Source organism: Theropithecus gelada, chromosome 4 (genome assembly GCF_003255815.1).
Source record: "Theropithecus gelada isolate Dixy chromosome 4, Tgel_1.0, whole genome shotgun sequence".
NCBI lineage: Eukaryota > Metazoa > Chordata > Mammalia > Primates > Cercopithecidae > Theropithecus > Theropithecus gelada.
In genome coordinates this window covers 121232825-121253039 of record NC_037671.1, presented here as the reverse complement: position 1 = coordinate 121253039, position 20215 = coordinate 121232825, and the positions used below count along the sequence as shown (strand labels likewise).

The 20215-nt window shown below is 40.7% G+C and overlaps 1 protein-coding gene across 4 annotated transcripts; it reads left to right on the top strand.

The window, feature by feature from the left end:
• Positions 1–539: 539 nt before the first annotated feature.
• Positions 540–19975, top strand: TBP (TATA-box binding protein). Of its 4 annotated transcripts, XM_025384089.1 has the most exons (9): positions 824–891; positions 3218–3240; positions 3375–3574; positions 8286–8704; positions 11680–11767; positions 14066–14157; positions 16733–16900; positions 18513–18607; positions 19295–19958. In XM_025384089.1, exons 3-9 carry the CDS (start codon positions 3521–3523, stop codon positions 19372–19374), a joined length of 996 nt encoding a protein of 331 aa, XP_025239874.1. In that variant the 5' UTR covers positions 824–891; positions 3218–3240; positions 3375–3520; the 3' UTR covers positions 19375–19958. The 4 variants fall into 4 exon arrangements, with proteins under 4 accessions (XP_025239872.1, XP_025239875.1, XP_025239873.1 ...); XM_025384087.1 differs by lacking the exons at positions 824–891; positions 3218–3240 and adding an exon at positions 540–670 and having other exon boundaries at positions 19295–19964; XM_025384088.1 differs by lacking the exons at positions 824–891; positions 3218–3240 and adding an exon at positions 549–670 and having other exon boundaries at positions 3372–3574; positions 19295–19964.
• The last annotated feature ends 240 nt before the right edge of the window (positions 19976–20215 follow it).

The window sequence follows — 20215 nt, the reverse complement described above, 5'->3', positions numbered from 1 at the left end:
GTGACCACAGTGCATGAAATGGGAGTGGCAGAACTGAATATAAATGCGTGTGTAAACACAAGCCGTTTGTTTTGCTTAGTGTTCCTTGTCATTCTACACCCTTGAAGATCAGCTAGCGTTCTTGCACAAGTAAGGAGCACGCGCTTACTGAGTGCCAAGTACTGTCAATCTCTGTCAATCTCCCGACAGCCCAACGGTAAGCACTATTATCATTATTCAATTTTACAGAAGAAACTGCGGGGGAGACGTCAGGTAACTTGCCAAAGGTAACGCCGCTAGTTGCTTTAAACCACCACCACCACCACCACAACAACAAAACACACACACATACACCATTTAAAAATCGATCTTTCCTACGTCCTGCAAGGGCCAATTAGAGACGGCTGTGGCACGGCGGCCCCGCCCCGGAACTCCTCAAGAGCTTTGCCCCTCCTTACCTTAAGCTCCGCCCCTATGGAAACACAGGAAGTGACCTATGCCCACACTTCGCAGGGCCTCGACCCTAGTGGGAGCGACTCGCTGAAGCCGAGGGCAGAGCTGGCGGAAGTGACATTATCAACGCGCGCCAGGAGTTCAGTGAGGTCAGGCAGGTTCGCTGTGGCGGGCGCCTGGGCCGCCGGCTGTGAAACTTCGTTTCCTCTGGCCCATGGTGATCTTTGCAGTGACCCAGGTAATAGCTTGTACTCTTTTCTGAGGGTTCGGGCGGAGGCGACCACTGCATTGAGGCCTGGGGGCAATGGTGGGGAAGAGACGAGGAATTGGCGCGCGTGCAGGCCCCGCGGGGGACGTTCCTCCCTCTCGTGCTGCCGCCGTTCCGGCCTGTAACGGCCGCTCGGCCGCCGCTCCCGCCTGGTGCCCTACTCTGCTGTGTTTCGCAAGCGGCTTCCCATCGTACGATTGTGGGGTGCAGGGTACTACTGACTGGGCGGCGGCGGGCGGGACACACAGTCCCTTGCATCGAAGACCCGAAGTTTACCCTGCCCTGTCCTGCCATCCGCTTCTTCTCCATGTTAGAAGGCAGGTTCACCCTGGTCTGTGCCCGCCGGTTTTGCTACCAACATTGAGACTTAGGTATTTTGTCAGAAGCCTGAGACAGCGGGCACGGTAGCTCTTAAGATAGAATACACACCATTTATTTACGGGGCCTCCCATCTCTCGGTTCAGGCCATCATGGTTTTCCAAATCTCTAGGTAGGCTTTTCTGTGAAAAGACTGTGCTTCATTTAGTTATACAGACACTAGAAGGCCATGCAGAATTAATTTGATTGCCTCCAAAAAATATCGGATTTGATGTTTCAATTTCCAAGAGCTGAAGATATCCAGTAAACAACTCTTTTCTGAGATAAATTAGTGCAGTAATCACCGTACGGTTTCTTCTGTAGACTTACTTGCAAAAAGTGGCCTGAAGCCACCGAAGGTCCTGGATAAATAAATCTCTAGTCATACTTACAATGGGTTTAAATCCTGCCGTCGTTATCTCTTGCCTCACCTGAAGTTCCTGAAGCGGAACTTCCAGCCTCCAGTTTTACTCCTCTCAAATTCATCTAGTCTTGCCAAATTAGATCTATTCATACTGCACTTCCAAAATTCCATAACTGTTATTATTGCCTATGCAGTAACATTTAAAACTCCTGATAGTATGAGCCCACCAATATGTGCTGTCTCATCTGCAGTGACCTTCTATACAGTCATACTAAGCTTGTCGCCTGCATTCTGCATGTTTTTTCAATCTGTTATCTCTTTCTGCTTGATTTCTCTTTTGTCTGAAGCCCTGATTTGTAAATTCCTACTCATCTTGTGAGACCCAAGTTAGATGATCCCTGCTTTGTGAAAACACCGCCCTCTCTTCATAGTGATTGGCTGTTAGTCTTTATTGTCTTCTCTTCCAGGGGTGTATATGGGCTCATTCATGATCACATGCTGCATTCCAGGCCTAGTGCTAGATGCAGAGATCACAAAGACATGTAGGCTTTCAAGAACTTAGCTTAGGCCATACTTGCTACTATAATACTGTGTTTTACAGTAATTATTTGCATACCCTTCATATTGAACACTTTGATGCCAGGGACTACATCTTCCTATCTTTATATCCTTATCTGCAGCACTTTTGTTATTATAGGATAACTGTCAAAAAAAAGTATAATTTAAAAAATGTCTTTGATATATTTATTTCCAGAAGCACAGCTTGCTTTCTTTTTTGATCTGTTTTTCAGTGATGAGTATATAGGATAGATAGTTTTTGGGGGCCTTTGGCCTTTCAAAGTGATCGTCAGAGTCTTTCATATATTAAGCAAATATCTGAGTGTCTACTTTGTACCAGCACATGCTTGAAATGCATATGCCTGAAGGGTCTTTGGACGTATAATTTGTAACTTTGAGACCTCTTAAGTTCTATGTGAGAATATGTTATTATAAACTCATTTCAGATGTATAGTGAGTAAAGCGATGACGATTTAAGAATAGTCAGATAACAGGCACACTTTGCATTATTGTGTTCTAAAGAGGTAAGATTATTACATTTATAAAAATTCAGAGCTTTATCTTTGTGCAGCTTTTTTTTTTTTTTTACAGTTTCATTACAGTAGGAGCTTGATAGATGATCACTCTGAAGTATATTGGATTGAATTTAATATTTACTTAATTTTTTGCCCAAGACATTGTAGAGGATGTAAAATTGGGATATTTAAAGATCTGAGCTTTGCCTAACAGTGCTTTGTATACAGTGCTTAATAAATATTCTGCTCTGATATTACAGTTTGCTTAGGAATTAGTTTTCTGTAGGTGTTTTTCCTCAAAAGTTTTTTTTTTTGAGACGGAGTCTCGCTCTGTCACCCAGGCTGGAGTGCAGTGGCAGGATCTCAGCTCACTGCAAGCTCCGCCTCCCGGGTTCACGCCATTCTTCTGCCTCAGCCTCCCGAGTAGCTGGGACTACAGGTGCCCGCCACCTCGCCCGGCTAGTTTTTTGTGTTTTTTTAGTAGAGACGGGGTTTCACCGGGTTAGCCAGGATGGTCTTGATCTCCTGACCTCGTGATCCGCCTGTCTCGGCCTCCCAAAGTGCTGGGATTACAGGCTTGAGCCACCGTGCCCGGCCTCCTCAAAAGTTTTTAATGCTGGTTATGACAGCTTGATTTTGAGCATTATCTGAGTATTTAAACGTGTAACAAAATGATTTTGGTTTTGTTGGTGATTTTACATGCAATCGCCGGAAACCTGGAAGGAATAAGACTTTGGGATTATAAGGTAAAAACAAATGTATTCCAGAATAGCTTCATTGGTTTTCATGTTTGTGTTTTGTATAGCCATGGAACTGGCTTATAGGACTGTATAGGTTACCTGGATCCTTAAATTAAACTTCAGACTTTTTTCCAAAGCAGCATCACTGTTTCTTGGTGTCAAGATAACCCAAGGAATTGAGGAAGTTGCTGAGAAGAGTGTGCTGGAGATGCTGTAGGAAAAAACTGAATGGTGAGACGAGTTCCAGCCCAAGGGTTTCTGGTTTGCCAAGAAGAAAGTGAACATCATGGATCAGAACAACAGCCTGCCACCTTATGCTCAGGGCTTGGCCTCCCCTCAGGTAATACAGCAGGAGGGAGAGAATAGGGAGGGCGGAAATCTGAACTGCAAGAGATGGTATCAAAAGGCAAGGACGGGCATTTAATGATCTGTTTTTGAAAATGATTTAATATATTTTTTAAGCCTGATTTTGTTGAGATGTTCTATTAGGTTTTGAATGGGCACAATAGTGTTTATTTGGGGAGTCTGTTTGGAAGTTGTATATCTATAAAACACCTAATCTTTTGATAAACACTTATGAGAATGTTCCAAATAATTATATAGGATCTTTGATTTTGAAAATCACCCTCACCAAATTATTTTCTAGTTTTATTTTTCCCCTTCTACATTTCAAGCTCTCAACCACCCATCTACGATAAAAATGTTTCAGGCTGGGTGCGGTGGCTCACGCCTATAATCCCAGCACTTTGGGAGGCCAAGGTGGGCGGATCACCTGAGGTCAGGAGTTCGAGACCAGCCTAGCCAACATGGCGAAACCATCTGTACTAAATATACAGAAATTAACCAGGCATGGTGGTGGGTGCCTGTAATCCCAACTACTTGGGAGGCTGAGGCAGGGAGAATTGCTTGAACCCGGGAGGTGGAGGTTGCAGTGAGCAGAGATCGTGCCAGTGCACTCCAGCCTGGGGGACAGAGCAAGACTAGACTCTGTCTCAAAAACAAAAACAAAAACAAAAAACCAGTAATTTCTGTTGAAGTAATTTACATACAAAAAACACATTTTAAGTGTCTGTTTTGATAATTATATATACATGTATAAGTTACAGAACATTTCAATTATCTTAAAAAGTCCCTTCTTCCCTCTTCCCCTTTATAGTCACTCTGTTGGCCCCAGGTAACTACTGAATCTGCTTTTCAATGCTGAAGATTAGTTTTGTCTATTCTAGAATTTCATATAGATGGACTCATACAGTGTGTGCTTTTTTGTGTATGTCTGACTTCTTAGCCCGGTGTACTGTTTGTATATCAGTAGTTAATCCATTGTATAGCTAAGTATCACTCCATTGTTTGGATGTTCCACAGTTCATCCATTCTCTAGTTGCTCACATTTGGGGTCTTTCCAGTTTGGAGCTATTATGGATAAAAGCACTATAAACATTTGTGTAGACTTTGAATGTACTGTTTTTACTTCTCATAGATAAATACTTAGGAATAGGATTGCTAGGTCTTATATCAGTGTATGTATAACTTTATAAGAAACTGCCAAACTGTTTTCTGAAGTGGCTGTATTGTTTCGCAGCATAAGAGATTTAAGTTGCCCCACATCCTCACCAACGCTTTGTGCTGTCAATCTTTTTACTTTTACTCTAGTGATTGCTTAGTTGTATTTTACTGTGGTTTTGATTTTTATTTGCCTGATTACTAATGTTTCTGAGCACCTTGGCAAGTGCTTGTCAGCCACTCATACACAGGCCCGCCTTACTTTACTGCAGTTGACTTTACTGCATGTTTGACAAATTGAAGGTTGTGATAAACCTGTACCCAGTGAGTCTGTTGGCGTTATTTTTCCAACAGTGTGTACTTGGGGTTAGATTTTGGTTCAAACTTTTTATTATTATCTGTTATTGTTACCAAACTTTCTCTTTTTTTTTTTTGTTTTGTTTTGTTTTTTTGCAGTCACTCTGTTTCCCAGGCTGGATTGCAGTGGTGTGGCCTCAGCTCACTGCAACCTCCATCTCTCCTGTTCAAGCGATTCTCCTGCCTTAGCCTCCTGAGTAGCTGGAATTATAGGCATGTGCCACCAAACCCAGCTAAATTTTGTATTTTTAGTGGAGAAGGAGCTTCACCATGTTGGCTAGGCTGTTCTCAAACTACTGGCTACAAGTGATCCATCCGCCTTGGCCTCCCAAAGGGTTGGGATTACAAGCATGAGCTACTGAGCCCAGTCAAACCTTTTCATTATTATCTGTTACTGTGATCAGTGATCTTTGATATTACTATTGTAATTATTATTGAATGCCATAAACTGCACCCGTATAATATAGGAACTTAATAAATATCTACAATCTGACCAGCCATTCCCCCATCTCTCTCTCTCTCTCTCCTTGGTCTTCCCTATTCCTTGAGACACAACAGTATGGGGAAATTAGGCTAATTAATAACCTTACAGTGATCTTTCATTAAGTGTTCAGATGAAGGGAAGAGCTGCATATCTCTCATTTTAAACCAAAAGCTAGAAATGATTATGCTTAATGAAGAAGGCATGTTGAAAGCTGAGACAGGCTAAAAGCTAGGCCTCTTGCACCAAATAGTTAGCCAAGTTGTAAATGCAAGGGAAAAGTTCTTAAAGGAAATTAGAAGTGCTACTCCTTCTAATTTAACCCACAAATGATAAGAAAGCAAAACAGCCTTATTGCTTATATGGAGAAAGTTTGCCTGGTCTGGATAGAAGATCATGCTACCCACAACATCCCCTTAAGCCAAAGTGTAATCCAGAGCAAGGCCTTGACTCTCTTCAGTTCTGTAAAGGCTGAGAGAGGAGAGAAAGCTGTAGAAGAAAATTTTGAAACTAGCAGAGGTTTATTCATGAGCTTTAAGGAGAGAAGCCTTCTCCACAACATAAGAATATAACATGAAGCAGCAAGTTATCTGGAAGATCTAGCCGAGATTATTGATGAAGGTGACTATACTAAATAACAGATTTTTAATGTAGATGAAACAGCCTTCTACTGGAAGAAGATGCTACCTAGGACTTTTATAGCTAGAGAGGAGAAGTCAGTGCCTAGCTTCAAAGCTTCAGAGGATTGGCTGACTGTAGTTAGGGGCTAATATAGCTGGTGACTTTAAGTTAAAGCCAATGCTCATTTACTGTTCTAAAATCATAGGGCCCTTAAGAATTACGCTAAATCTACTCTGCCTGTTCTCAGCACACAGAACAACAAAACCTGATGAGACCACATCGTTTACAGCATGGTTTACTGAATATTTTAAGCTCTTTGAGATCTACTGCTCAGAAAAAAAGATTGATTTCAAAATGTTACTCACTGACAGTGTGACTAGTTGTTCACAAGCTCTGATGGAGAAGAACAAGGAGATTAATATTGTTTTCATGCCTGCTTAAATGATATATCCATTCTTTAGCCCATGGATCAAGGAGTAATTTCAACTTTCAATTCTTACTATTTAAGAAATAGAGCAGGGCATGGTGGCTCATGCTTGTAATCTCAGTACTTTGGGAGGCCAAGGTGGAAGGATCACTCAAAGGCAGGAGTTCGAGACCAACCTGGATAACAAAACAAGTCCCTGTTGCTACAAAAAAAACAAAATTAAAAATTAGCTGGTCGTGGTGGCATGTGCCTGTAGTCCCAACTATGTGGGAGGCTGAGGCAGGAGGATCACTTGAGTGCAGAAGTTAAAAGCTACAATGGAGACCCTGTCTCAAAGAAAGGAAGCAGGGAGGGGCATATGCTGTAGCTGCCGTAGATAGTGATTCCCCTGATGGATCTGGGCAAAGTGAATTGAAAACCTTCTGGAAAAGATTCACCATTCTAGATGCCATGAAGAACGTTTGTGATTCATGGGAGGAGGTTGAAATACCAACATGAATAAGAGTTTGGAAGAAGTTGATTCCAACCCTCGTGGATGACTTTGAGAGGTTCTAGACTTCAGTGGTAGAAGTTACTGCAGGTGTAGTGGAAATAGCAAGTGAACTAGAATTAGAAGTGAATCTTGAAGATGTGACTGAATTGCTGCAATTTTTTGATAAAACCTGAACAGATGAGGAGTTGCTTCTTGTGGATGAACAAAGAAAGTGGTTTCTTGAGTTGGAATTGACTCCTGGTGAACTGATGACTGTAGAATATTCATTCCATAAATGTAGTTGATAAAGCAGCAGCAGCGTTTGAGAGGGTTGACTCCAATTTTGAACCACGTTCTAGTGTGGGTAAAACGCTGTCAAACAGCGTCGTATGCTACAGAGACACCTTCAGTGAAAGGAAGAGTCAGTCCTTGTGGCGAGGTTCGTCAGTCTTATTTTAAGAAATTGCCACAGCTACCACCCTGATCAGTCAGCAGCTGTCAGCATCGAGGCAAGACCCTCTATCAGCAAAAAGATTATGATTTGCTGCAGGCTCACAGGATTGTTAGCATTTTTAGCAATAAAGCGTTTTTAAATTAAGGTATATACATATCATTAGACATAATGCTATTGCACACTTAATAGACTATAGTGTAAACATAATTTTTGTAGACACTGGGAACCCAAAAAATTCATGCTGCTTGCTTCATTGAGATGGTCTGGAACCTAACCCATAGCATCTCCGAGGTATGCCTGTATCTTCATTTGTAATATGCCCTTCACATCTTTTGCCCTTTTTCATTATTTTATTTGTTGATCTTCTTTTATGGAGTTGTCAGAGCTCTTTATTATTCTGTTTACCAGTCCTTTCTCAGATGTATGTATTATAGGTATTTTTTTCCCAGTCTGTGGCCTGCCTTTTAATTTTCTCCATGGTGTCTTTCAAAGAACAGAAGTTTTTAATTTTTCCAAAGTTCAGTTTATCCATTTTTCTTCATGTTTATCCACTGTGTGGTATTAAAGAAGAAAGCAATGTGTGTAAGAATAGCTGGTTCTTCTGTAATTAAAGTTTAATAACCCCATTATTCTCAGAAGGCGTCTGTCTTTGCACATCTCACCTGCTGTCCCACCAAGAAACTTCCACAAACACTCAGCAGCAGCCAGCCTAACCTGTTTTTCTCCTTGCTTTCCACAGGGTGCCATGACTCCCGGAATCCCTATCTTTAGTCCAATGATGCCTTATGGCACTGGACTGACCCCACAGCCTATTCAGAACACCAATAGTCTGTCTATTTTGGAAGAGCAACAAAGGCAGCAGCAGCAACAACAGCAGCAGCAGCAGCAGCAGCAGCAACAGCAACAGCAGCAGCAGCAGCAGCAGCAGCAGCAGCAGCAGCAACAGGCAGTGGCCACTGCAGCCGTTCAGCAGTCAGCATCCCAGCAGACAACACAGGGAACCTCAGGCCAGGCACCACAGCTCTTCCACTCACAGACTCTCACAACTGCACCCTTGCCGGGCACCACTCCACTGTATCCGTCCCCCCTGACCCCTATGACCCCCATCACTCCTGCCACTCCAGCTTCAGAGAGTTCTGGGATTGTACCGCAGCTGCAGTGAGTACTTGGTGTTTTATGTTTCCTCCCACTTAGGAGTCCCTGTGAGTTGTGTTCCTGCTCTGTTCTCTGATGGATCCTTTTATTAAGGGAGGAAATGGCACTAACAGCAATTGTGTATCAAAATTTGCTTTATCTCACACTTGGGAAAGGGAAGCAAAGCCATCTTAGTGCCCCCAGTAAAAGGTTCTTAACAGGTTTAGAAATGTGGTCATTTGTGTTTATATACCTGAGCCGATAAAATTTAATCTGATTTTCACTGTCATTATATTATAGACATTTCCCTGTATCTGATATCGCCAAATCACAATGTTATGTAGTCTCTTTCCCTTATGCTATTTTAGGTCTTTAGTCACAGTATCAGTATAATTTCTGGCAGTTCTTGTTTTTTATTTTTACTGTGGGGACTGCATATGAATCTTTGAAGGTGTATGTCCTTCCCACAAAATGAGGATGACCGTTCTTGTCCTAAATGGATTTTTCCACCTAAGTGAAGTGGGTTCTATATGTAACAGGGTAGTAGGGATAGGAAATAATTTCATCTTCCTGAAAAAACAGCAAATATTTCCAAATAATCCCAGTCAATAAGAAGCGTGCAGCTTTTCATGTTAGAAAGCTTATGACCAAATTAAAAGGTTACTTGCAGTCTCTGCATCTCCTCAGTTTTCTTGTACAGATACCTTCCTCCTTCATACTCCCTTTAGATGTAGTATTTCCTATTTGCATTTATTCACCTTGTTACATATATGGTGGTTGTTTTTAAGCTATCTCTGATCATTTTTGGAACTTAGTGGTGTGTAATCGTGGATGCTGACTTTTACCCAAAGACCTAAATCTTGTCTTCACAATTTTGTTTGACCACACACACAATTTTAAAAACAAAGTGATTTTAGAGACAGCCCTTTTTAGCTCACCCTTGTCATTACCGCTCCCTTGTGTCCAGCATGCTTGTCGGACTCCCAAGAAAATTTAAGTTTGCATTTCTGATTTAAATAATAAAGTATAAACAGTACAGTCAGGTGTTTGTTTCTTGCCGTGCCTTTGTTGTTCTGATACTCCCGAGAGCATCCAGTCATCCACGTTCCTGAACTGCTGCTCTCTACTAAGAACCCTCCTGTGTGGTAATTCAGTGCCCTCTCAGTCTTGTAGGCTTAAGAGGGATTAAGGCAAATATTTATTTAATTAATGAAAACATATAAGAATACATACAACAATTATGTGATGAAAGTTGTGATAGATGTACTAAAATCTACTTGATATAGTTCATCAGTGGACAAATGCTAAAGGCAGGTGTGTATACAACGGTGATTGGAAGGAAAGAGATGATATGGAAATGAAAACATTGTGTGGATCAACCTAATTGGCTTTACGGTTGTGTATCATAGACTGCCATTCTCTTTTGAACAAAATTATGGGCCATCAAGTTTTCAAAAGTATTGCATTTTGACAGTATAAAAAAAAGAACCAGAAGCAACAGTGAGCTATAACCTGTTGTATTTGAACCTATGTATTTGAAATCTGGACTCCATATTCTTGGGATGGTGATTTCCAGGTCCATGCAAGACAGCTGTTGTGCAGTTAATTGCATTCAAAGGACATTGCCCGTTTCAAGTATATGTGCTTTATTTATTTATTTATTTATTTAAGACGGAGTCTCACTCTGTTGCCCAGGTTGGAGTGCAGTGGTGTGATCTCGGCTCACTGCAAGCTCCACCTCCTGGGTTCATGCCATTCTCCTGCCTCAGCCTCCTGAGTAGCTGGGACGACAGGCGCCCGCCACCATGCCCGGCTAATTTTTTTGTATTTTTAGTAGAGACGGAGTTTCACTGTGTTAGCCAGGATGGTCTCGATCTCCTGATCTCATGATCTACCCGCCTTGGCCTCCCAAAGTGCTGGGATTACAGGCGTGAGCCACTGTGCCTGGCCAAGTATATATACTTTCATAAGCAGAAAAAATGTATAATGAAAATGTAGGTTTGTTGTTTAAATTTTTATTAAAATTTCTAATAGAGTTGCTTTTAGTATATCTTTATCCTTGTATAAGTTATTGATTAAGTGATTTAAGAACACTGAGAAATGTAAAGGGTCAGTGGACCCAGATGGCTCCGTTTATCCTTATTTACTGAGAGAGAATTAGAAGAGAAAGCAGAGTTTTGCTTTTTTTTTTTTTTTTTTGCTAAAGACACTTAGCTGTTGTTTTTCAAAAGATACTTACTTTGAGAGAACTCATTTTCATAATAAATAGTGACTTAGGTTTGCCAGGCGCGGTGGCTCACACCTGTAATCCCAGCACTTTGGGAGGCCGAGGTGGGCAGATCATGAGGTCAGGAGATCGAGACTATCCTGGCTAACATGGTGAAACCCCATCTCTACTAAAAATACAAAAAATTAGCCAGGCATGGTGGCACACGCTTGTAGTCCCAGCTACTCGGGAGACTGAGGCAGGAGAATGGCGTGAACCCGGGAGGTGGAGCTTTCAGTGAGCTGAGATTGCACCATTGCACTCCAGCCTGGGCGACAGAGCGAGACTCCGTCTAAAAAAAAAAAAAAAAAAGAAAAAAAGTGACTTAGGAGTAGGGTGGTGGTGGTGATGGCATTTTAGAGCTCACAGGTGAGAAATGAGTTTGTCTGTGAGAAGGCTAAGGGCATGGCTCTGGAGACAGACTCAAATCCTGGCTCTTCTGCTTGGGAGCCATGTGCATCCTGAGGAAGTTGCACTACCTTTAAGCCTCAGCTTATTTATCCGAATGTGGGAATCCTGGTAGCTTCTACCACAGTGCATTGTAAGTATTAAATGGAATAATCTATATAAAATGCTCAACATGTGCATGATACTTGTTAAACAATAAATGTGAGCAATTTTAAAAAATTAAAGCTTGGTTGAAATAATCAGATGTCTGCATAATTTCTAACACCTCATCCAGTGAAGGTTAAGTAATTTAAATAGTCATGTTTTCTTTTCAAATTTCTTACAGAAATATTGTATCCACAGTGAATCTTGGTTGTAAACTTGACCTAAAGACCATTGCACTTCGTGCCCGAAATGCCGAATATAATCCCAAGGTTAGATCTATTTTAATGTATTTCTTTTTTTTTTCTTTTTTGTCTTCTCTGTCATGTCTCTATGTTTTAATGTATTTCACGCTATGTAACAAATGTCTGTAGATCAGTCTAGGCACAGTGGCTAATGCCTGTAATCCCAGCAGTTTGAGAGGCTGAGGAGGGAGAATTGCTTGAGCCTAGGACTTCAAGACCAGCCCAGGCAACATGGCAAGACCCTGTCTCTTAAAAAAAAAAAAAGAAAAATCGGCTGGGCTTGGTGGCTTACACCTGTAATCCCAGCACTTTGGGAGGCCGAGGTGTGCGGATCACCTGAGGTCAGGAGTTCAAGACCATCCTGGCCAACATAGTGAAACCCTGTCTCTACTAAAAAGACAAAAATTTGCTGGGAGTGGTGGCTTGTGCCTGTAATCCCAACTACTTGGGAGGTTGAGGCAGGAGAATCACTTGAACCTGGGAGGCAGAGGTTGCGAGCGGAGATCGCGCCATTGCATTCCAGCCTGGAAACAGAGCAAGACTCCATCTCAAAAAAAAAAATCTGTATATCAAAGAGTTTGTGTTATGCTTATTCCTTGACACCAACAAAATGAAGATCTAAAGTAAAATGTGCATTGTTTTGTATCTTTTATTGAGTGTCTGTGATATAAGAATCCCTGGGAATACAGCAGTCTATAAAACAAGCTAAGTTACATATATATTGTATTGGGATCATGTGAAGAATTTTGTGTATGTATAGGGATGATGTTTGCCAGCTATATTAGGCAAAGTAATTTGGATAAACATTAGCTGGGTTGAGAGAAGTGTTAGTAATGGACTTAGGGTGCATTTAAAAATCCCTGAAACATAACGCCTAAGATCTGAAAGATAGCTAAGCTAGGGGTCTGAAAATCTCCTTTTAACCACTCATAATGAGTCTGTATGACATGTAGCATTTTAAGAATTAATCTTTCATCTATTATAATCATATTTAGTTGAATACATAATTTTATTACTTTATAATCTTAAGTGAAGTGATACTTAACCAATAGAAATAGTAGAGGAAATTCTGGAAATGCAAAATAGCTAGGCTTTTCCTGGGACTTAGATAAACTACTATATACTGCTAGCTTTTTTAGATGTTGATAAAAACACAGGGAAGACATAGAGCAGTTTTTAAACTAAAATTGTTAAAAGCCAGGCACAGTGACTCAGACCTGTAATCCCAGCACTTTGGGAGGCCAAAGTGGGAGGATCGCTTGAGGCCAAGAGTTCGAGACAAGCCTGGGCAACATAACAAGACCTCGTTTCATCAGAAAATTTAAAAAATTATCTGGGGTTGGTGGCACACACCTATAATCCCAGCTACTTGGGAGGCCAAGACAGGAGGATCTCTTGAACTCAGGAATTCGAGGCTGCAGTGAGCCATGATTGTACCACTGCACTCCAGTCTGGGCAACAAAGTGAGACTCTGTCTCTAAAAACAAAAATTAATAAAATAAAAAAATAAAATTGTTAAAGCAATCTAGTTTGTCAGAGTCATCTCAATTAGAAATACATAGGTTTTTATTGTATAATTAAATACAATGTATTAAAATATTTAAGTTGTTTCAAAGTAATTACTTGCTTCTTATCATGTACCTAATAACTGAGGCCATTAATTCAACCCAGAGTTGAAATATTTTCCCCATGAGTTACCATCTTAGCAAGAAAATTTTCTGAAAGAATTAACGTGTTTCAAGCAAAAAGGCAGAAAATAAAAGTTAAAACTGTGTTTTTTTCCTAATTTGCATTTATATGTGTTTAATACATTAATATTGTTTCTAAAGGCCAATTGGAAGCAGGATTTTACTTCATTACATATTGGTATGCTTGTAATCTGATTTATTAATTCCATTAAGGTAGAAAACGTTTATTGGTTTATTTGCCTCAAAATTCATATTAATAAAACAAAATTTATCATTAGAGAAGCTATAGTCATGATAAGCAGCAAATATAAAGTAGAAACAGAGGCACTGGTATTTATTGAGAACATAACCAAATTTTGCAAACATTTCTCTTGGTGGAATGCTCATGTGAAAGAACATACAGATCTTAGTATAACTTTGTCACAATTGATTATTTTCTGCTCCTTATGCAAAGGAATATTTGTTACATGTGGTGTATGCAAATCCTTTACAGATATGCAGAAATACAGGACAAATATTTCGACAACTAGATGTACTGTGTCCTTCCTACCAGTTGTGATTTTTTGGTCAATGTGTAGTTCTCCTAACAAAAGTGAGCAGTTTGGCATGACCTCACTAATGATTCTCTCTATTTTAGCGGTTTGCTGCAGTAATCATGAGGATAAGAGAGCCACGAACCACGGCACTGATTTTCAGTTCTGGGAAAATGGTGTGCACAGGAGCCAAGAGGTAGCCGTAAGAAATTCATTCTTCTGGTTTATGGGTTGTGAACGAGTTTTTAGGTTATTAGGTTAGCACATTAACATGTTATTACTGCTTTCTTATTAAAATGGTTGATTCTATTAATTGTAGATACCAGTGATTTCATTTTCTTAAAAATTAGATATGGACAGGTATGGTATCTCACACCTATAATCCCAGGAAGCCAAGGCGGGCAAATCACTTGAGGCCAGGAGTTCAAGACCAGCCTGACCAACATGGTGAAACTCCATCTCTACTAAAAATACAAAAATTAGCCAGGCGTGGTAGTGGATGTCTGTAGTCCCAGCTGCTTGGGATGCTGAAACACGAGAATCGCTTAAATCTGGGAGGCGGAGGTTGCAGTGAGCTGAGATCATGCCACTGCACTCCAGCCTGGGAGACAGAACAAGACTCTGTCTTCAGAAAAAAAAATAAAATAAAATTAGGTAAGATGTAATACAACATCAGAACTATTAATAAAATTCCCTTTATGTGAAAAATGTTGTAAATAACACAAATACATCTTGAAATGGAAGAAAAAATTGGTCAAGCATTAGAACACTTCTAAGCTAATGGCGTAAGGGCTTTGCAGACCTTACTGGGCCGGGCAGCATGACAGCACCACACGTGTTGACTGCAGAAGCCTGCCATCTCACTGGAACTAGCGTTCATTATGAGCGTTTGAGTTGTGCAGATCCTAAGGAATGCACCCCTGTTATAAAATGTCATTGCCTGTATTCTGCATCTGAAGTGATCCTGTCTGAAGGTTAGTGCTCTGGGGCCCTTACTGTTCTAAACAGAACTCATATACCTGATAGAAGTCAAAAACTGGGGGGAAAATTAGTGACATTAGCTTCATAAATGAACTGAACAAATGAACTAAAACTTTTCAAATGAAAGCGTATTAAATGTACTTGGAGGTGTCAACACATAGAAGGGGGCTGTGGATATTTTTGCTTATTCTGAAGTTTGAAATTGTCTTTCAGTGAGGGGAATGTCATTGGTGTGGACATTCTGGCTCCTGGTCTCCAAGGCTTTTCAGAATTCAGGACAAGGATCTGTTCTTGCCTTTCACTTCCTCTTGGCCACAACATGCAGTAGTAACCTCTTTAATTAAGAGCCTTTTTGTTTGCTTGTTTTCCCCTGCATGGAATATCAGAAACTTGTGGTTTATCAAGGCAAGCTTTTCATGCAGCATTTAGTCTTTTTGTCCCAGAGCATCTGAAAACTGAATATTGTATATCTAGTTGGATGACTGTTTCATCAAGACAAGAAACCACCAGTAAATTTACCTGAAAATTAAAAGCATAGCATATATATATATGCGTGATTTTTGTTCTTCCTGATCCCCTGCACCTGATAGTCTTTTTATGGTAATATTTTCACATTCTTTTTGTTGTTGTTGTTGTTGTTGTTTTTGAGACAGTCTTGCTCTGTGCCCAGGCTGGAGTGCAGTGGCGCAATCTGGGCTCACTGCAAGCTCTGCCTCCCAGGTTCACGCCATTCTCTTGCCTCAGCCTCCCAAGTAGCTGGGACTACAGGTGCCTGCCACCATGCCTGGCTAATTTTTGTATGTTTAGTAGAGACGGGGTTTCACTGTGTTAGCCAGGATGGTCTCGATCTCCTGACCTCGTGATCCACCCACCTTGGCCTCCAAAGTGTTGGGATTACAGGTATGAGCCACTGCGCCCGGCCGGCCTTCCTTCTTTTCTTTTCTCTCTTATTTTCTTTTTTTTTTCCTGTTCTCTTCTCTCCTCTCCTCTCCTCTCCTCTTTCTTTCTTTCTTTCCTTTTTTTTTTTTTTTTTTTTTGTTGGCGGAGTCGCCCAGGCTGGAGGGCAGTGGCACAATCTTGGCTCACTGCAACCTCTACCTCTCAGGTTCAAGTGATTCTCCTGCCTCAGCCTCCCAAGTAGCTGGGATTACAGGTGCCTTCCACCACACCCGGCTAATTTTAGTAGAGATAGAGTTTCACCATGTTGACCAAGCTGGTCTCGAACCCTTGACCTCAGGTGATCTACCTGCCTTGGCCTCCCAAAGTGCTTGGGATTACAGGTGTGAGCCAGCATGCCTGGCCCACATTCTGCTTTTCTTATGTAAGCTCTGAACTGCCTCAACAAATGACATCATAGGAATGTCTATTCATGATGAGTCTTGGTATAAAAGAGAATAGAATTAGTGAATACATTGTTCAATAATAAATCTCATCAACATTTTCTGATCAATATGAAGTTTGTTAGTTTACCTCTCAGTAGAAATGCATGGGCTAAAACATAGAAATAGTGATGATTGATGATGGTAATAATTCACATCCATAAAATCTAGGGCTACAATAATTTGGCAGATTGAAAGGTCATTTTGGCAGACCTACAGTTTTCTGTCAAGGATCCAGGAATACTTTATAAGGAAATTGTGAATGTCTGTCAGTCTTTTCTCCTATTGCAAGGGGGCTGACCAGTTTACACTTTATTAGTTTCCTGTTTAGGACTTTTTATAAGTTATTAGTCTAAATAAATATTTTAGCTGAGTCTGAGTATGAATAACTCACTTTTTTCCTTTCCCTAGTGAAGAACAGTCCAGACTGGCAGCAAGAAAATATGCTAGAGTTGTACAGAAGTTGGGTTTTCCAGCTAAGTTCTTGGACTTCAAGATTCAGAACATGGTGGGGAGCTGTGATGTGAAGTTTCCTATAAGGTTAGAAGGTCTTGTGCTCACCCACCAACAGTTTAGTAGGTAAGTCTGAAATGTATTATGATTGCTTTTGGCAACAATTCATTTATAATCTAAACATTGTTCAGAATAAAACACATGTAAAATATTCAGTATGTGAGAACAGTTGACATGGTTATAATTGTATGTATTCTTGCATTGTCTTCTTGATGTTCTCAGTGACATTTATCACTCTCACCAGCCTCTGCTTCACTTGTCACTTAGCAGTACCCATAACTCCCCTTTACTGGACTGAATTTGATTCTGCTTCTGTATGTTTTATCATTTGATTGCTGAATACACTTGGAATGCATGAATTTAACCTAACCTCTTGTATCAATTTTTTTTTTTCCCAGTTTGGATCTTCTCTTTTAGTCAACATTGTGTCAGATCTGCCAGCAAAGTGTGAAGTTGAGCCGTAGGAACAACTTTCTAATTATCTTCCCTGCTACTTGCAGGTGAAGACTCACAGGCAGGCAGCCCTGCCCACCTCACAGCCTCATCTCATGGTCTTCTGGTGTCTGTTCACAGGCACACTAGTTCTGTGTGCCCCTTGGGCTCACTTGGTTCCTCCTGCCATGGGCCTGTGCACTTGCAGCTTTTATGCCTAGTACACTCATTTCCCTTTTCACCTAGGAAGCTCCCACTTGAGTTCCATATGTCTACCCATTCCACTCTTCCTCAGAGAAGCCTGTCCTGAATTTTGTCTTAGGTCAGACACACAGAAACAGAGGCATCCTGTTTTCAGTCTCTCTGAACTAAGAAAAATGAGATTACTAGGCTTAGAAGAATATGTACCAGGCCTGGCCTGGTGGCTCAAGCCTGTAATCCAAGCACTTTGGGAGGTCGAGGCAGGTGGATCACTTGAGTTCATGAGTTCAAGACCAGCCTGGCCAACATGGTAAAACCCCGTCTCTACTAAAAATACAAAAATTAGCTGGACGTGGTGGTGCACGCCTGTAATCCCAGCTACATGGAAGGCTGAGGCAGGACAGTCACTCGAATCCAGGAGGCGGAGGTTGTAGTGAGCCAAGATTGTGCTACTGCACTCCAGCCTGGGCAACAGAGCAAGACTCCGTCTCAAAAAAAAAAAAAAAAAAAAAAAATTACACACACACACCCCCCCCTCAATAGTCCATTCAGTCAAACAGCTCAATCAGGTATAGGTTAATTCTCAGGCTAGTATATCAGAGTGTTTGAATTTCTTGAACACAGTTGACAGCTAGAGAATATTTCAATTTAAGGAGGTGAGATTTGATTAAAAGTTACAGTATCAGATCTTAGAAGTAAATGATTATTAGGTATATAATAGTAATTATTAGGACTGTAAAAGTAGGTGATTATTATCAGAGACTGCAGACGTAACTGCAGGGCTCTTTTTCTTAAATCAGAAAATCCAGATTCAGTAGAAATAGGGTAAAGCAATAGGAGGACAAATAGCCTCCCCAACTGATGACTAAAAGTTGGCCTCACTTGCTTTGATTATTCTATCCTTTGATGCTGCTTGAAGAACTGTGCTTTACCTCTTGACTAGTTTGCTTGTTTATTCAGTATTTTTCCTTGTACAGGTTCTCATTTTATTTAAAAGCACGCAAAGCTCTTAATTTCTAAACTGTTTTTGCAATTTTCCTTCCAGTTATGAGCCAGAGTTATTTCCTGGTTTAATCTACAGAATGATCAAACCCAGAATTGTTCTCCTTATTTTTGTTTCTGGAAAAGTCGTATTAACAGGTAAGTTGTAACAGGAAGTAGTATCTGAATGTTTGTGTTTCGAGTATGGCATTTTCTCAGTGCTGAAAAGAAATTTCAGTGTTGGGACAGTGGGCTAGCTTCTTGCACAAAGGCCTCCCACCCAAGTCTTACGAGAAACGTGCCCACTAAAGGCACAGTGAGAGCAGGGAAGTCTGACCACAGCCCTGCAAGCAGGTTTCCATTTACAGTGAGGAGGTGAGCACTGCATTGAATAGAAGATGGTGTTTTCAGTTGGAATTAGTTATCTGAAGCTTTACGATTCTTCAGCAATATGATTATGTGACAAGAAAGGAAGATTCAGAAAAGAGCTTAGTTGAAGGCAGCAATTGGGAGAAAAAGATTCGGTTGTTGTTGCCGTCCTGCTTAGTTTAGGGCCTGGTTCAGGACCAGGAGAGAAGTGTGAACACATGCCTCTTGAGCTATAGAATGGACGCGAGATGCTGGAGTCACTAAGATGATTTTTTAAAAGTATTGTTTATAAACAAAAATAAAACATTGGGGGGTGACAAGGGGTTCTACCATTACTGTTTTCATGCCTGTGCCTTAATCTGACTGGGTATGGTGAGAATTGTGCTTGCAGCTTTAAGGTAATAATAATTTTACCTTCTTAATATGTTAAGAAGTGCCATTTCGGTCTCTTATCTCTACTTCAACTTGTCGTCTTAGGTGCTAAAGTCAGAGCAGAAATTTATGAAGCATTTGAAAACATCTACCCTATTCTAAAGGGATTCAGGAAGACGACGTAATGGCTGTCATGTACCCTTGCCTCCCCCACCCACTTTTTTTTTTTTTTAACAAATCAGTTTGTTTTGGTACCTTTAACTGGTGGTGGTGTGAGAAGATGGATGTTGAGTTGCAGGTTGCGGCACCAGGTGATGCCCTTCTGTAAGTGCCCACCGCGGAATGCCGGGAAGGGGCATTATTTGTGCACTGAGAACACCGCGCAGCGTGACTGTGAGTTGCTCATACTGTGCTGCTATCTGGGCAGCGCTGCCCATTTATTTATATGTAGATTTTAAACACTGCTGTTGACAAGTTGGTTTGAGGGAGAAAACTCTAAGAGTGAAAGCCACCTCTACAATTGATTGGACTTTTTAATTTTAATGTTTTTCCCCATGAACCACAGTTTTTATATTTCTACCAGAAAAGTAAAAATCTTTTTTAAAAGTGTTGTTTTTCTAATTTGTAACTCCTAGGGGTTATTTCTGTGCCAGACACATTCCGCCTCTCCAGTATTGCAGGACAGAATACATGTGTTAATGAAAATGAATGGCTGTACATATTTTTTCTTTCTTCAGAGTACTCTGTACAATAAATGCAGTTTATAAAAGTGTTAGATTGTTGTTATGATACCTTGTAAGAGTCATGTGATCATACTGTTTTCTAAAAAGTTGTATTTTAGATATAATGCCTGAAACCATTTTGGTGTCTGCTTGTTTGTTTCAGTCAATATTTCATTACATGCTTCATTGAAAGCAAATTAATGATCAGAACTCACAGTTGCTCAGGAAACGTGTATTTATTACCTTCTATATATTGAGCAACTCCTGTTTTCTAGGCACTTTCCCTGTGGTGCCTGGAATCCTC

What these genes read in the sequence shown, in the direction of transcription:
- TBP (XM_025384087.1), top strand. Translation starts at nt 3,521, where the DNA reads ATGGATCAGAACAACAGCCTGCCACCTTATGCTCAGGGCTTGGCCTCC. An exon ending in GTGTGCACAGGAGCCAAGAG is followed by an intron (nt 14,158 to 16,732) that starts GTAGCCGTAAGA and finishes TCCTTTCCCTAG; the next exon opens with TGAAGAACAGTCCAGACTGG. An exon ending in ACCCACCAACAGTTTAGTAG is followed by an intron (nt 16,901 to 18,512) that starts GTAAGTCTGAAA and finishes TTTTCCTTCCAG; the next exon opens with TTATGAGCCAGAGTTATTTC.